The following is an 18,638-nucleotide window of genomic DNA, read 5'->3' as shown; positions in this document are numbered from 1 at the left end:
TGAAAGGTGTGGGAGGAACCACAAATGGGACTGAATAGCCTCTGGAAATTATCTGAAGCACCCAACGGTCTGATGACACAGACTCCCATGCTGCCAGATGCAATGACAGGAGACCCTCGACTGCCTCCAGAGCAGAGCAGTCAGGCAACCCCTCTGAGTTGCTGCGCGGGCCTGTCCGAGAAAGGTTCCTGAGACCCAAAATTCCTCAGACCCCCTCTGCCTCTGGGCCGGCATCTATCCTGTCCCACTCTGCCTCTAGGGGAAGAAGAGCCCTGAGTGTCCCAAGAATACTGAGACTTCTGGAACCACATCTTCTTTTGCCCTCGCTGATTCAGAGAAAAGGATCTTTGAGGGTTCGAGAAGCAGATTCCAACGGCAAACAGTGTCTTCCCATCTTTCTCACTCTGGACCAGTGTGTCTCGGACGGTCTTACCAAAAAGGGAAGAACTGTCATAAGGGGCAAAGGGTTCTGTGAACTGACATAATCTGAGCCAGGCATTACCCCTCATGGGAACGCAGGACCCAGCTGCCAAAGCCGCTCCTTCAGTAGCATGTGATGTGTTTGAAACCACTGTCAAGGTAGCCATCCTCGCAGAGAACGTGGCTCTGTCCTCCTGGGACATGGACTTTGGGGAAGACTCAGCCAGTTCCTTAACTAGGTCGTGCTATAGTCTAGTAACGTGGGCCAAATAATTCAGCTCCCTGATAGAAAAGGTCTCTAATGCATAAACCCACTTCCCTAGGTGGTCCATCATCCTAGACTCATGGTCAGGGGTATGAACTGAGAAACTCTCCTAGGCTAGTTCCTTTTTGGTGGCGGCTGCTACCACCATTGCATCTACAGGGTACCCTTTATTCCATGCTGGTCTGTCTGTAGGGGGACTCAAAATTTTGTCTGGGCGTTTAGGGATTAGTTCCGTAGTGTCCGGCTCCTTCCAAGCCCATGAGGTGACCAAGTCCACCAAGGGATCTGTCAGAGGGGACACCCAGGAAGTACATGAGCCCAAGCTGAAAGCCTCCAGGAACATGGATTTGTCTGAGGAAGGTTTTGGGGTGGACCAACCTCCCCGCTGGCATAAAATTTCCATGATGTCTCCAAAGGAGACATCCTTGGAAGGTGATCTGGGGGAACTTTCCCCATCATCCGAATCTGTGCCCTCGGTGGGGAACTTGGGGGAGTCCAAGTGCCTCTTCTTGCATGTATGCTTGCGAGGTACCTCTCTGGTGGGGCTTTCCAGAGGGAACTCGCAAACCACTTGTTCCTCAGGGGGAACTGCCTGGGGCTCCTCGAGCATGGGCTGCCCTTCTGGTAAAATGATGGGATTCACACAAAGCAAAGGGAGTCAGGGCGGAGTCAGAAGATATAGTCAGGGGCATTGATCCAGTGGAGAGAACCCTTTCTACCACATCAAATTCTGAGGGAGAACGAGCTTCCTGGGACACCAGTAAGGGAACTGCTCTCCCCGGATCCGATGCAAGAATCGGAGTCTGGCCCGAAGTAGACGGGGCTACAAGGAGGGGAACTTAACCTGACATCAGAGCCGATGGAAAAAGTTCCACCCCCACAGATCTGACACCCAGGCTCCAGCTCCGTGAGCCACTTGGATCCGAACTGGTCGGATCCAACACGATCCAGGCAGCTGCTGGCATCGGGCAGACAGGTACCGTCGGTGCTGACCCCCTGACTAAGCCCATCCTTGGATCCATGTACTCTAAAACCAGGGTTCGGATCAGAGAAGGAGATATTGGTGTAAAGAAGGGAAGCAAGCTCCCCCCACCAGAGGGAGAAGGGGCTGGCAAGACTCTCATGTGAATTTGTGTGCGAATGAACCTCCGCATCATTTTATCCATGTCGACTTCAGAGAGGCTGCGGGTGGACCATGACAAAACCATGGACTCCGACCTGGTGGGTCAAGGAACTGAGGCTCTAGATGGTGATCATGGCTCCTCCAGCTCTGGAGAAAATCTAGGAGATCGGAGCCAAGTGGAGTCATGGTGCCTAGACTGACTGTTAGCGTGAGTTCCTGATAGAGCTGAAAGGTCCGGGGACCTCTTTCTTTTTTCAGGATGGTGCTCTCTCTCTCTCTCCTTCTCTCTGCCTTTTCTGCGCTCCACTTCCACAGGCTCAGAAGTAGGAGGGGGAGTCCCAGCCTAGAAGGGAGGAAAAGGAAGGACAAGAGTAGAAGGAGAGGCGGCCACAGCAACAACTGTGACCAAAGCAGAAGAGGAGGTGGCTGCCTCCGTAAAAGGCAGCAGGCCCTTCAAAGTTAACTTGGCCCACTGAACCTTGACGACATGCAGGTTAAAACTTACACAAATAGCACAGTCTGTGTTCAAATGGGCCGCACCCAAACATAGCACACAAAGAGTGTGGCCATCAGCAGGTGACAATTTGTGGCCACACTCAGTGCACCTCTTAAACACTTGCTTGGGAAGATCTGCCATGTCCCACCACAAGAGTAACTTTTAAACAAATTTAAACAAATTCTTTAAACAAGTTATTTGAAGCTAGTTTTCACAACACACGCCACTCACCACACACTCAAACAAGCACACAGAAGGCTGAGGGAGGAGGGGAAGACAACTATATACTAAGCTACATAACTATCTAAAAGCTAACAAAAATGCTTTAACTCTACGCACCAGCGAGGGGAGGATGAGAGGGAACCTACAATGACAAGTATACACACTCAAAAACTCTAATAAAGACAGAAAACCCAACTCACAACTCGAAGCTCAGAATCATGATACTTAGGCTGGCCGCAGCAAACGAGATCTGGGGAATGGAAGGTAGTGGTGGTGTATTATGGGTAAGGGGAGGAGCTTGGAGCTCAGAGCAGATGCTAGTGAAATTGTTGGCTCAGATCTGATACGGATCCGGTACCCACAGGTTGAAGATCAAATAAAGTAAACTACTTCAGATATGCAATTTTTTGTAAGTCACAAATGAAAATTCAATAAAGGTGTTTTTAAAAAAATGAAATATTTGACTCTTGTCACCAAAGCTGTCAATAAGCCAAACTACAGTTTGTTCAAAGAGGACACAATAAAGGATTTTACCTTATGAATGAAAAGTAGGTGGAATATACATTTGAAAGATGGTGAGACCCTTGCGACAGAAAATTAGGGAAGGGCTGTACTCTCATACACATCTGACTTAGATATTCTAACTCCATGGTTGTACTACCTTTGAGTAAAGGAAGCATCTGATTTTGCCAGGGATTTGAACATTTCCATTACTTCTGAGGTTATGCAAAGTAGAAATTTAATTATTAGGCCTAAAACTAAATCCCCACCATGGTGCAACAGAAGGGCTTGCTCCAATGAACAGTATTAATAAACTGTATTTCACAAAATGGTTGAATGGCATTATGTAAAACTTCAGCATATTAATTCCCTTTGAATGGCATATTTTGGCAAGTCTGACTTTGGTGCCTTCAATTTAGTAAATTGTTCTTTGAGAAGACAAGAGTTGGTGACATAACATGTACTATGGATCCTTCTACAATGAACTTCCAAGAATAATTATTAGGACCTTTCTTCAGAAATTGGTGACAGGAGCTTTGTCAAAGATGCTCTCTCTCTTCAAAGCCAGCTTAGAAATTGGGTGACTCTTGGTATTGCATCTAATATGTTTACTAGATAATAAAAGTAAGCCATCTGCTTCTAAAAACTTTCTCATGTAACGTAGTCTTTGTTACTTCCCCAAATTACTGCAACAATAAAGTAAGAACTCCGTCAACTCTGTGTGTCAGGAACAGCTAATTATAACTACTTTTGCAAGCTTTACCTTTTTTAGATCTTTTTACGGTTCATGCCCATTATATCTCCCATCCCCTTCTAGGTTCTGTTACAGTTCATACCCTTGTTTCTCATTAGTGATGTACATATACCAGGATTGTGTGCCTTCACTTGCTGTTTTTACCTGCAGTTTTTCAATATGTAATGTTTGCCATTCTATTTCCCATATTCCTTGAACATTTCTGGTATTTTACCATGCTTTTTCCCCTGCACATCTTCTTGCAAAACCAGAAAAGATCTGATGTATTTTCTGTCCTCACTACCTCAAGACAGAGTCTTATTGCACAACTTGCCCTTCTCTCTTAATGCCTGTTTAAGTTACACCATGTCTTAGAGCTGCCACAAGGAAATCTTATCACTCGGACAGATTCTGATGTTTATGTTCCAAATTCTGCTTAACAAGAAAAATGCTCTTCTGGTGATTAACTGCTGAAGGAGACTGTTCCCAAATAAACACAGACCATCTCAAATATTTTTAGAGGGATTAAATAAGGCAAGACGAGGACTTTCTTCCAATTCATGAAAAGGTGTGCTAGCCAGAAGACAAGCAGTTGATTTTTTTTTCTATCACAAAGTACAATCCAATAATCCCTGACGTTTTAGTACCACCATAAAAAAGCTACTTTTTGGTAGATTCTGTATGCAAGGCATTTTTAAAACAAGATCTACATGTTTTAATATCTTTAATGCAACTACACTAGAGCCATTTATAAAGCTGAGATAGAATGCCACGTTGTAGTATCAGTACAAAAAGCCATCTATGCATCACAAATTCAAAAATGTGCTTTTCACAGCATCGGAAAACTATCAACTACATTTATTATAGGTTCATTGGTGTATACTAGGCTAATGAGCACTAGGGGTGCTTATACGTCTAGCAGTACAACACAAATATGACCCATAAACTTGATCTATATAGTAGGTGATTTACTGACTGCCTCTGTCCATCAGAGACAAAGAAGCCAGACTAAAGGTGAATTGCACTTAAAAAGGGTTATGGAGGAATTCTGCTTTACATGGATGGGAGTCTGTTCCAGAGAATTGGAATGCTTTAAGAAACATATCTCTCTCTCCAACATGTCCTACTTATGTCACAAGCAAAATTTAGGTATTTTAATCTTGTATTTCTGATGCTGCTTTGCGCATGTGCAAAAAGTTAATCAAAACACAGTTCAGGCATGCCATGTATGCCAGGCAAAGATGACCTCTCAGAAGTCTGTATGATACCAAGTAAAGAGACAGAGCTTTGAGGCAATCAGTGTAGGACATTGTTTTTACTATCTGTATTCTTTTTGGAAAGAACCTTTGTGGACATGACAGCTGCTGCGTGTGTCTGGTCAGGTACATACTGAAGGGGACATTATACTCTATGATGGGTCTGATAAGGACCAGGTGCAGTGGTATGATGACCTCTCTGGACCTAGATGCCATGCTCTTGTTTATAACTTGAGCAACACAGAAGGATTACTACCTTGGACACATGCTGGCCAAAGGTTAGATTACTATCCATTTGAGTTCTCAGATCTGTGACTAGTGAATCAACTTTTAAGGGTGTTTGATTGATGACGTAGTTACTTGAGGTGGAAAAATTCCCAAAAGGTACTGTAACACATTTCTTGATATTGAGTTTTAAGCCATGGCTTTGGCACTAAGCATTTGTCTGTATTAGACCTTCCTGAAGGGTGCTCTCATCTTGGGAAGATTCAGTGACTGCTCCCTGTTTGCAATCATCTGTGAACTTGGTCAGCCAAAGGTCATTGACATTGGCTTTGATATCCAAGAAGTAGAAGCCAAAGAGGAGTGGACCCAGCACAAAGCCATAGGGGACTCCACTGCTGACCAGCCTCCTTGTGGAGGTGGCCTTACTGATTCTAACCACCTGGGTCCTATCAGTGAGCCAGCTAGCAATCCTTTATACCTAGTTCCATAAGTCTGTTGACAATGCCCAAGTGGGTATTGTATGAAATGCTTTAACCATATCTAGAGAGGCAGTATGCAGCATTTTCCCCTCATCCATTGCCTTAGTGAGCTTTACAAAGAAGTCCACCAGATTCACAGATAATGACCTTCTTTGACAAAGCCAAACTGGGAAGTATCCGGTGTCTGGAAGTCTCCTATGTCCCTATCGATAATTCCATGAAAATTCTTTACATGGCTTTGCAAAGAAGACTAGTGAGAATAATTGGTCTGCAGTTTCCAAGTCCTGCCTTATGAAGGGAATGACCGTTGCAGTCCTCCATTCAAGTGGCACAAAAAGAAGTTATGTACTTACCATAACGTTCGATGTTTGTAGTCCATCTCGTCCTTCATTCTTACATTTGGGATCGGAGTCGAACTTCAGCTCTGACTCGGCAAATTTCTAGCTCAAAATCTTCTGGTCGGCTCGTGGCTAGGAGGTATCCCATAATGCACCGCTAACATATCCCAGATCTTGTTTGCTGCAAGAAGTAAATATACAGAGACAAAGAACAAACCATGTAGAAAGGTCTCAACATAAAGATAAGGCAATAGTCACATTACACCCAGATCCTCAAGGAGGGGGCAGGAGGGAGGGTTCGTATGAATGAAGGCCGAGATGGACTACAAACATCAAACGTTATGGTAAGTACATAACTTCTTTATGTTCTGTAGTCCTATCTCGCCTTCATTCTTACACTTGGGACAGCATCCCTAGCATCTTTATCCTGGGTGGCTCACTGGAAAATGCTCCTGAGTAATGTGGAACCAAAGGAAGACCTGTTCCTGGAAGCCATGTCCAATCTGTAGTGAGTAATGAATGTATGAGGTGAAGCCCATGTTGCTGCTGCACAGATGCTATCTATAGGAATTTTTGCTTGAAAGGCTACCGAAGTAGGCAAAGATCTGGTAGAGTGAGCTTTCACTTTGAAGGGAAGATCTTTGCCACTGAATGTATAGACAAAGGAAATGCAGCTGGAAATCAAGTGAGACAATGTGGTTTTAGAAACTGGAAGGCCCTTCCTTGCATCCAAAAAGGAAATAAACAATTGATCTGACCTTCTGAAATTCTTAGTTCTGTCAAGATAAAAATGCAATTGTCTATGCATGTCACATTGGTGGAATTTGTACTCTGCCTTATTAGAAAAATTAGGGAAGAAAAAAAGTAATTCAATGGACTGATTAATATTGGCCTGAGAAAAAGCCTTAGGAACAAAAGAAGGGTTTGTCCATAAGGAAACCCTATCTCTGTGAAACACCAAATAATGGAAAGGGCTTGCAGTTCTGAGACCCTCCTTGCTGATGTAATGGCCACTAAAAATATAGTTTTCCATGATGAGAACTTGAGGTTACAAGTTGCTGAAGGTTCAAAAGTGCTCGAAGTAAGTTTTTGAAGTACAAAATTCAAATCGCAGGGTGCCACTGGAGCCATGACTGGAGATCGTAACAAGATGGCCTTTTTAAGGAAAGCTCTACACAGTCTATGCACCATAAGGTTACAGTCAGTAGCCAAGTGAAAGGTAGAAATGGCTGCCAGTTGAAATTTAATAGTAGCAGCTGCTGAGCCTTGACGGAACAACTGAGTAAGGAACTCCAAAATGGGAGAAATTGGAGCTGTATAAGGATCGAGATTTTTCTCACAGGCCCAAAAGGAAAACCTTTTCCATTTACTGGTGTAAGTATTTCTGGTAGAAGGTTTGTGAGAAGATGTCAGAATATGTACATCAGGAGAAAGGGTCATGAAGCCTGACTAAGGATGGAATTGGAGCAGCCAAGCTGTCAAATTGAGTGTGTGGAGAGAGGGATGGAACACCCCTGACAAGTGCGTCAGCAAATCTGGCACTGGGTCCAGAGTCCACGGTTCATCCATTAGATAAGGTCTGAGGAAGGGGAACCAAATCTGTTGAGGTCAGTAAGGAGCAATTAGGATCATTTTGCTTCCCAAGGATATTGCTTTCTGAATTACCTTCGATATCAGGGGAAGTGGTGGAAATGCATAGAGAAGTCCCGAGGCCAATCGTAAAAGAGTGCATCTGTGGGTGCCTCCCCTTCCGGGGGAATTAGGGTGAAGTAGCTGCTGCATTTGGCATTTAGAGGAGTGGCAATCAGATCGCAGCAAGGCTGACCCCATTTGCAAAAAATCTGTTTTGCAATGTGTGTGTTCAGAGACCACTCGCGAGGCATCAAAATAGCCCTGCTGAGCCTGTCGGCTATCACGTTCGTTTTCCCCGGAATGTGCGTTGCGACCAGAAAACGCTGGGAAGACATTGCCCACTCCCACACTCAAAGGGCCTCTCTGCAAAGGGGATAAGATTTGGTCCCTCCATGTTTGTTTATGTACCACACCACCGACATATTGTCCGAGTGGATCCTAATCGTCCCTAGAGGGAGAAAGCTGTGAAGTGCTTGCAGCGCCAGAAGCACTGCTCTCATCTCTAGGATGTTGACATGCAAATGTGCCTTGTGTTGCCACATGCCTTGGACTGTTCTCCCTAGATAATGCCCCCCCACCCTATCTGGGAGGCATCCATGGTCATGGTGGCAACAGGGGAAGATGGAACAAATGGTCTGCCTGTGGTCAGATGGCTGGACTGGGCCCACCAGCGAAGATCCCGTTTGAATGATTCTGTTATCAGGATGGGATGAGAAAGAGGTAGATGCTGCAGTGACCATTGGGCCAAAAAGTAACCACTGCAGAATCCTCATGTGCAGTCTGGCTAATGAGACTAATGTTATTGCGGAGGCCATCGTCCCTAACAACTTGAGCACCATCTTTGCTTTTGCTTTCCTTAGAGGAAGTAAGCTCAAAATTTGTTTCCTGAGATGCTGAATTCTCTCTACGAGGAGGTAAGCCCTTATTGTGATGGTATACCGGTGCCAATAAAATTCAAATGCTGAGAAGGCGATAATGCAGATTTTTGCCAGTTTACTGTAATCCCTAGCTGCAAGCAAGTCGAAATAGTAGTGTGCCTGGCCTGTAATAGTAGATGCCTGGTGGTGGCAGTTAGGAGCCAGTCGTCCAGGTATAGAAACACCTGGAATCCAAGGCATCTCAAGTGAGCCGTTGCCAATGCCATGCATTTGGTGAACACCCTGGGGACTGTGGTGAGACCAAAGGGCATGGCGCGAAACTGGTAATGACTGGCCTCCATACGGAAGCGTAAGTGACGCCTTGATGTTCTGTCCATTTTGATGTGGTAGTACACATCTTGGAGATCTATGGAGCACATCCAAATGTCTTTCCCTAACAATGGGAGTATCCGCTGTAAGGTGACCATTCAGAACTTGGACTTCTGTGCAGATTCGTTCAATTTGCTGAGATCCAAGATGGGTCTCAAGTCCCCTGTTCTTTTTGGCACCAAAAAGAATCTGGAGTAACTCCCTAATCCTACTTGGTCTGCGGGGACGGGTTGGATGACTCTCTACGAGCAACTTTTGGATTTCTAGAGTTGCTAAATCCCTGTGACTGGGTGGAACATCTGGGATTTGTCTGATCTGAGGAAGGGGAAAAGAGAAGGGAATATGGTAACCTCTGGTAATTATCCTTAATACCAACTTGTCTTGAGTGATATTGTGCCAGGCTTCTGGGTATAAGGATATACGACCCCCGACTGGCTCCAGAGATGCACAGTCGGGCCTCCTTTCAGGAGCGCTGATAGGGATGACCACGAAAGGAATCATGGTCTCCCTGGTTCTGGGGGCCTCCGGGCGGCGTCTACTGTTATTTCCTCCTCCTCTGCCTCTGGAGAAGGAATCACCTTGTGCATCCTGGAAAAACCTCTATGACTTCTTGAACTACATTTTACCACCCTTCTGCCCTTTGGGATAGAGTCTAGAAGGAACAGAAAAATGGAATCTCATGGCAGACAGGGTTTTCCCTTCCTGTTCGCACCTGGTGAGTGTGTCCTTTACCTTGGTTTCAAATAAGGATCCATCACAGGGAGCATTGGTAAATGTAGACTTAAAGACCTCTGCAAAGTTACACAAGCGCATCCAGGAGTGTCTTCTAAGAGAAACTCCTGAACCCGCTGCCCTACTCACTCCATCAGCTGCATAAGAGATCAGTCACATGGAGGAGTTTACAATAGAATTTAAGGTAGACATCTGTGAGTTAACCTTCTCAAACTCTGCTTCAGATATGTTACCTTTCAGATTCTCTCCCAGTTCTCTTAGGAGATCTCTCTGGAGCCTAGTGAAGTGAGACAGGTAGTTGAGCAATCTAAGTGTAAAAGCCGCTGAAGAAAAGATACGCTTCCCATACCTATCCATCGTTCAGGACTCCTTGTTCATGGATGGACAGTGGAGGAAGTCTCAGCAAGTTCCTTTTTGGTGGCTGCTGCCACCACTATGGAATCTACTGGCATGCCCTTAGTAAGAAAGTCTTTGTCCTGAGGTACTGACAAGAATTTATTAGGTCTTCTAGAAACCGGTTCCACAGAATCAGGAGATTCCCACACCTTTCGACTTACTAGATCCAGTAGCTTGTCAAAAGGTGGAGACACCCAAGAGGTGGAGGGTTGAGACCAGAAAGCCTTCAGGTACACTGGCTCCTCATCAGAAGGGGATGTGGTGGGCCAGCCGCCTCTCTGTTTCAGGATCTCAAGGATATCTGCAAAGGAGATATCATCCAAGGACGACTTGGGGGAACCCTTCAGACTCCTCGAGGTCAGTATCTGATGTAATGGACTCATCAGGGGAGTCAATATGTTTCCTCTTACAAGTTTTCTTCCGAGGGGGATCCTCAGAAGGACATTCTAGAGAAACCCTGGAAGACTGAGGACCACTCATGGCGGTTTCCTGAGGCTGCAAGTCTCTGCTGTGTTGGGTGAGAGAGGGAGCTGAGACTGAAGTCGGCACTTTAGGGGGGGAAGAGTGTTGGTACCTCTGGTTGGAACTGAAGACTTGGAGAGAACACTCCTCATCACGTCAAAGGCTGATCCTCCCAGCTCCAAGGATGCCCCCCGCTCTGAAGGTGCAGAGGCAGTCCTAGGTGCCAAGGAGATAGGCTTCGAGGCAGATGTGGGGTCCAAACTCACGCGAGCCAAAGCACCAAGAGGTAGGCTCGGAACCAAAGAAGTTCAGGTCCAAGCATTCCCCCTCGGGCCTGACTAGAGAGCTAAGGACCCTAGACCCCACAAATGGCACAGAAGGGGTCGGAGCAGATATCGGAACAGAGAGACCAACTGAGGTAGCTGGAACTGACCTTTCCATGACCTGAGGCACAGACATTTCTGGCTCTGAAGCACCAGAGTGGCTCAGAGGAGAAACATCGACAGGGTGTATGGGCACATTAGGCTCCGGAGCCGACTGGGAAGGAGCCGAAAGTAAATTTGACACCGCCAAAGTCTGTAGTAGTCTGTGCACCACTCTCTCAACATCCGCATCAGAAAGGCTCCTAGAGGACCTGGAGGATAGAGTGGGGGACCTAGATCGCTGAAAGAGCTGACCTGCTCCAAGACACAGGCTCAATTATGAGCTCCAAAACTCCTGGAGCCAAAACTGATGGATCCACAACAGAAACCTCTGTCGGCACTGAAACCAGTGGAGCCGACAAGGATGTAGTCAGTTTGGCAATTTTGTCTGGTGGCTCCAACGACAATGAATGAGTGGGAGACCGCCTTTTTGTAGATTGGCTTGGTCTTTCTTGGAGGATGGTGACTTGGAACTGGAGGATGAAGAAGCCAATTCCTCCTCAAAAGAATGCTTTAACAGGCCTTTCAAAATAAGTTTGTTCTTTCGCTCTTGAAAAACACGGGGACTAAAGGCATGACTAAATAAGCAAGACTCTAGGAGGTGAATAGCACTCAAACAGTACACACAAAGAATGTGCCCATCCGTCAAAAACATTTTCTGGGCACATTTAGTAAATTTTTTAAAGCCCGAAGACTTGTGATCCTTAGTATCTTTAGACATTAGTACAATGAGCAAAGAGTGAACAAGGACTCCCTCCACTAACGGTTAGTCCTGAGGTAACAGCAAAGACAAACAAACAGAGGACTGGATCCTCTAACTTAAACGGGCCTAGCCCTGGTGAAAAAGAATAACAATTAAACAATTAGCACAGCAAGTGAAAGCGATGCAGGGATACAACAAGGCCAACGGAAGGACGGCCAATCAAAAAAGCACAAACAGTGCAAACAGAGTGAACAATGCAGCAAATTGTCTAAAACACACACAGAATAAGGTAAAACACTAAACCAGAGAATACATAGATTTTTAGTTAACAAATAACTAGAAAACACGAATAGAAAAATTTTCACTTAGCCACAGCCAAGAAGAAGCACGTCTGAGCTCAACGAGCGGCAAATGAGATCTGAGATACGTTAGTGGTGCATTATGGGATACCTCCTAGCCATGAGCCAACCAGAAGATTTTGAGCTAGAGATTTGCCGAGTCGGAGCAGAGGTTCGGCTCCAATCCCAAGTGTAAGAATGAAGGCGAGATAGGACTACAGAACATAAGTCTGTTTTAAGACTATAGTTAAATAATGACTCCAGAGTAATGATTAAATCATATTTTAGACTATTCAGGAGGCATCCTGGGATGTTACTAGGGGCCATTGAGGCCGTGTTCATGGTCATAGTGAGTGCAGCCAGAACATGCTCCCTAGTTATAGCTGGAGGGGTTATTTTTGAGAATATTTCTGAAGGGATAGTTAGGGTGAGAGGGGGTTAAAACTGGAATTGAATTTGTCCGCTAAAAGGTTTGCTATATCGCCAGGCTAAATAAATGTGGCACCATTAACCACCAGTTCAGCACATTTCTGTGTGCTGCTCTTGAGGTTTCTGACACAGCTGTAGAAGGCCTTATGGTTATCTCACCCATTCACCTGGAAAGCTAACAACCTCAAAGTTGGCTTTCCTTGACCTAATTACCCCTCTTAGCTACCTATTTACTTTGATGAGAAGAGTTTCTATATTTATTTGTATTCCCCTTATTGATTTTTGCCATAACTTTTTTTCCTTTTGTTGTATATCCTGTTTAATTTGGCATGCTACTAGGATGGTTTGTTTCTAGGGCTTGCTATGGCTTACTTCTGGTAGGTACAGCAGCCTCTATGCAGTCACTGGAATGGTTGTTCAGAGTTTCTGACAGCAATTCAGCACAGGAGGCTATATTCTGGGTTTGGAGGAGCACTGAATTTTGTCAACCTATCACTTAATGAAAAGTTATTTGCCTTGAAATAGTTCCTGTTACTGGTTTTAACGGGATTATAGAGTTGATTTTGATTGAGAAAGCTTTATAGTTAGACTTTACCAGGGAGGATGAGACAGTGATGGTGGAGGATTCTCCCATATTTGTAAGTATGAGGTCCAGTATATTGGAGCTTCTAGTGGGTGTATTCACTATTTGGTCAAGGGTATTTGTGTTTATGAAGTCCAGGAATCACTGTGCCTAGTATGTGACATGGTAAAAAGGTGAAGGTAAACAGTTTGGGGTTGTAAAGCCAAAAATATTTAAAAGTAATATGAACAATTTTAATACTTTCCATTTTGTAGTCTAACTACTATCCTTTTATGTATGAATGCAGTGAATAAAAACTTTGGAATCATACCTGAGATACGACTTTATGCTTTGTGAAAATTCTGACCTCTGTAATAAGGCAAGCTGAAAATGGAACAGTAGTAATGAATAAATACATCATTTCAAAACAGGACCAGAATTGTTTTATGTGAATGGCATTGTGCACTTTTTTTTTTTTACACAATGATACTTTTTGATGTCAAGTTAATAGTCATATGATTTGGCTACATTCCTAAGAGAGAATCCCTGTTTGTGAGTTGCTGAAAAGTTGGTGTAAAATACTACATACTGAAAATGGTATGAATTGAAGTACAGATGCAGTTGAAGTAAGAAGATATAATGTCCATTGGTTTCAGGAGAAAACCATATCTTGTAACTATTTAAAATGCAGAAAATGCTCGCAGAAATTAAATTCATGTATATGCTATGGAGAGATGGATATTGTATTAGGAGGTGGTAACAGGTGCAAGGATTCTTTGGGCAGGCTTGAGAACTCAGACTTCATACATTTAAGAAAAAAAGATGTAAGCACCTAAGATTACATTACCTTTACTGCATCCGTCGTCATGGATTAGTTACCTAGGGATTCAGACCTTAGAGTAGGCAATGAAGCTCAATTCTTACAACATTTACAAGATAACGCTGGGTGGGGCACAAGTTTGTTAGATGACAAAAACTGTCTATATATCAAACACATACATCAGTATGGAAATGACCCTGGACCATCAGAGGCTAACAGCCCATTAACCCAGATAATGAGTAACAAAATGTTCTTTGGTTCTATTTCCTAAACAGAGGAGATTTTATTAGCAAATATAATACTCACACACAGCAGTTACAGTCAATATTGCTAACATGCAACAGTTATTCTGGTTACTAACCTATGCCTCCACTCCCATTAACTGTTTCCTTATCCTCCTCTTCCTCTTCTTCAGGGACTGAACTGTCTTTTCTTTCCATTTTGCTGACAGATGTAGTCCTCTTCCTCTGGGATTCAGAATTAAAATCCTCATCAAATAAAACCTGATCAACTGCTTCAGGTTGAAAGGCACTTGGTTCTGCTGGGGGCTTAGGGGTGCCATACAAATTGCCTAATTTTTGAAAAAGAAAAGGATACTTTATGATAACCATTAAGCTCAACGTTACACATGTACTGTGAGTGCATCTGTTTAAATGATTTTCCCTTTTGTAACACATTTCAAACTGTTAGCTCAAAGTGTTTTGACAAAGCAACCTCTTATAACAGGTAGTAGACAAATTCTATGTATGCAAATAAGGCAGCAATCACACATGAAAAGGTCAGTTACAGGTGCTAGAGGCTTGCATATTTGTAAATGGCCTTTCTTTTGTGCACTATATAAATTGAAACATTTGCTTGATAGGTAAACGATACAAAAAAAAAAAACAATTAAAAAGGAAGAAAAAACAGTTAACATGGACATCAATCATAAAACCTTTAGACAACAATACAGCACATCCATGGTTTGGATACCAATTATGGTTGCTTCTACAAAAGCTCAGATTAGTGAGGCACAGCTAATGTACTAACTGTTGCAATCAAAAACAAAGTCACAGAGAGAAAAACTACTGGAAAGACAGGAACAAAAATACTTATGGACTACATTTAGGGGTTCTGAACTACCAACAAACTTCAGTTTCGCTTCCATTCTCCTCTTTTGCTTCTCACTTCAGTGCCAGATCTTACCACCTATGTAGTAAAACAAGGTCTTTTAAAAACTGCAGGAAACAGCTTGCTGTACTTGTATCAAGTAGTTTACTGCAACTTAGACCACACGCAAAGTGCTTAAGTAAATGCTTCAGTTCTGACAACAAATGCAGTATCTGAGTTCAGTTCCATACCGGCATTCAGAAATGCCGGTATGGAAATGAATTCTGCAATCGCCTTCCGCCCAGGATGGCTGTCCCTTTCATTCTACCCATGCTACACCTCAAAGTTTGGGTTAGGGCATCACAATATGAAATGAAAGCACAAATCTTTTTATTTTGATGCTTGCTCATTTTGGTTATTTATTATACACTCAATATTTATTTATTTATTTGCAGTTTGTTGACTGCATAAGTGGCTTGGTCTAATGACCCTTTTTAGACACGAACTGGGGTCACAGTTGAGCAGTGAAAAGTAGCAGTACATACAGAGTGAAAAATAACACATTTTCACAATGTACAAGAGAAACATTTCATCATATCAAAGTACAACAGGTGGCACAGCATAAATGTGCAGTTGAAGGCTTAACGTGCAAATACAAATTTACATACTTCACAGTTTTTACATAATGTACAGGAGAAGCAGTTCACCTCATACAGAGCATTTTACTGTAGCGTAGGTAGTGACCTTTTCATACTACATATGCTACCCACTGTCTTAAAGACATTTACATAAATTGCCTCACTCAGGGTGTTCATTTAGTTTAGATATGAATTGATCTAAGGGGTTTTGGATTTGAATTTTCTTGGGAAGATGGTTCAATGTAGCTCGACAAAGCTTGCAAAATGCCTTTTCTCCAGTGACCGTTTTGAAATGTGATACAGTTGTCTTGGTTAGATCTTAGGCTATAGGTAGGCTGTCTAATACACAGGGAGGATTTTATGGGAGGGTAGTGGCCTAGATTAAGCAATTTGATGGTAAGTATACCCAGTGACTTACTGCTCAGCCTTGAACACGCAACCATTTGTAAACCATTAGAAGACTGAAGAGGTTGACTTAGATTTTTGCAAACTTCTTGAATCTGCAGATTTTTATTTCCAGCCACCTGCAATTTTGAGTATTGCTGCTAAATTGTATACACAGTAGGAAAGAAAGACTGCATTTTGTTTTAGGAATCAAGATGTTTCTGCCAATAGCTTGGGCGAACTGTGTGATTTCCTGTCTGTAGTTGTGTACCCAAGCTCTTAGCAAAAATGTTCTGCCAATAGCTTGGACGAATAACTACAGACAGAGAATGTGAGATTTTATAACAAAATTTCCCTTCTAGAAGATTGTTGTTAATAGTTTTGTTTGTGTGTGGGGATAATATCCTGATGGATTCCTGAAAACAAAGAGGTACTTTTGCTGGAAGACAACTGAAATAATGATAGGTATGGTTGCTGTCTTTTACGGTGATGGGGGAAATGTATTTAATTTTAGAGTGGCACCCTAAAGCATAATATTGGATTTGTGTGGGCTGACTGTTAAGCTTGTTTTTTGTTGACTAGTTGAAAATGGAGCAAAAATTAAAACTGAATAGTGTGCTGTGGAGCAGCATGGGTTTATATATATAAATGTACACACACATATATATGTATATAAATGTACACGCGTGCGCGCTCACACACACACACATACACACACACACACACATATATATATATATATATATATATATATATATATATATATATAATGTGTGTAGATATATGTATATTTATATATATATATATATATATATATATATATATATATATATATATGTATATGTATATATATATATATATATATATATATATATATATATATATGTATATATATATATGTATATGTATATATATATATATATATATATATATATATAGGTTCATAGGTTGGTACTGGGCTATCTGCCTGAAGGGATATATTAGCCCAGCCACATTGTGCGGTATTCACCGCCCCGTTAGTAGTTCCCTAGACCATTGTACTAGCAGCTAGTACCTTTGACCCTATCTAGTAGTGCTGTTGGTGTGATCCCCGGTGTGAACTTTCTGTTACCCATCAGTCGCCTACTAGACAGGGGACCAGGAAAGTACATATTCTGGGAAGAAATAGCCAGGGAATTGTTATGGCTAGGCTTGTATAGGCCCTATAGCCTAGTACCAACCTATGAACCTATGAACGCTAGAAGCAAATGCTGAGCAAAGGGTGAAGGTTACAGGAAAAAGTACAGATAGGTTCTCCAGCATTAATTCAAAAGATCGAGAGTGGAGTAGAATTATGGAGTGGGTATTTATGTGAAGGCCAGCCTAATAAACTGATTGACCAACCAAGCATATATACAATGAGGATAGAATAGTTGTGTAAAATCTTACCATAAGGATAAATGTCCTTCTCTTCCATGTTGCAGTATTCACAACGTGGGATTCCCCTCCTTGGCGACCCGAACGTCCTAAGCTACTACTAGGTACGTGTGATGTTGCACATAGAAAACAGCTGACATCGACCAAAAAAGTGAAGTCTGCATGTACCATCCTCAGAACTAAATGCTCCGGTCAGAACACCAGTCCAAGGTTAAGAGGCAACCAGGAAATATCCAAAGAGCATGAACCAAGGTGGAAGGAGAGTGGGATAGAATACTGCAACATAGAAGAGAAGGACATCTATGGTTATGGTATGATTTTACACAACTATTCTATGTCCTTCTATTCCCATACTGCAGTATTCATAACATGAGGGAGAATACCATAGCGCATGAGTGGACAAGGAGGGGGGGGGGGGGTAGGAGCACATGAAGTCTCCAGGAAGTCACACAGAACTGCCCTGGCAAATCCTGCTCTTGATCAGGAGATAGATTCCAGCTTGTAGTGTTTTGTGAATGTATGGACAGAGGACCAATTAGCTGCTTCCAGGATAGGAACAGTGTCCAGACCTTTAAAGAAGACCCCAGAAGAAGCTATAGCATTAGTGGAATAGGCATTAGTAGACGAAGAAAGTTTTTCCCTGACACACATAGCAGAAAGAAATTACCTTAGATATCCAAGATGAAATAGTCTGTTTGGAGACAGGTTTTCCTAATGCCCTGGGGGGGGAAGGAAACAAACAGTTGCTCAGACTTTCTAATGAATTTGGTCTTATCCAGTAGAATATAAGTTGTCTATGTACATCCAAGGTGTGCAGCACCCTTTCACTGTAGTTTTGAGGAGAAGGGAAAAATTAGGTTAGTGAATAGACTGGTTTAGGGACAAGTCATTAACCACTTCTGGCATGAAAGAAGGGTTGGTACAAAGAGACACCCTGTCCTTGTGGAAAATCAGAAAGGGTTGTGAAGCCATTAAAGCTTGGAGTTCAGAAACTCTCCTAGTAGAAGTGATGGCTACCAATAAAACAGTTTTCCATGTACAGAATTTCAGGAAAGCTGAGGGTGCAGGCTAAAAGGGAATCAGAGTCAGTTTTTCCGAAATAAAATTTAAGTCCCGGGGAGGAGGAACATGTTTTCTGGGAGGTGTGATGTGGAAGACACCTTTTAAGAAAAGCTTAACCTCTAGCCTAGAATCTAAGGAGGGAGATAACGGCAGACATGTAGAAATGGCTGATAAAAGAGCTTCAACAGTAGAATAAGCCAGTTCAGCCTTGAGCATCTCACACAAATAAGACAGGACTAGGGTGATAT

At 42.9% G+C, this 18,638-nt stretch overlaps 1 protein-coding gene across 2 annotated transcripts in view; it reads right to left on the bottom strand.

Annotated features, from left to right (window-relative positions):
* The window catches only part of MAGI3 (membrane associated guanylate kinase, WW and PDZ domain containing 3), a 2,524,824-nt gene that overhangs the window by 1,234,575 nt on the left and 1,271,611 nt on the right, over positions 1–18,638 (bottom strand). For both annotated transcript variants that reach the window (XM_044076986.1, XM_044076987.1), the window contains exon 5: positions 14,163–14,372. In XM_044076986.1, coding sequence (XP_043932921.1) covers positions 14,163–14,372 — 210 coding nt within the window. The remainder of the gene's footprint in view (positions 1–14,162; positions 14,373–18,638) is intronic.

Source organism: Protopterus annectens, chromosome 7.part0, assembly GCF_019279795.1.
Source record: "Protopterus annectens isolate FY-2018-M chromosome 7.part0, PAN1.0, whole genome shotgun sequence".
NCBI lineage: Eukaryota > Metazoa > Chordata > Ceratodontiformes > Protopteridae > Protopterus > Protopterus annectens.
The sequence above is the reverse complement of the archived record's forward strand: the minus strand, read 5'-3'. Positions and strand labels throughout refer to the sequence as shown.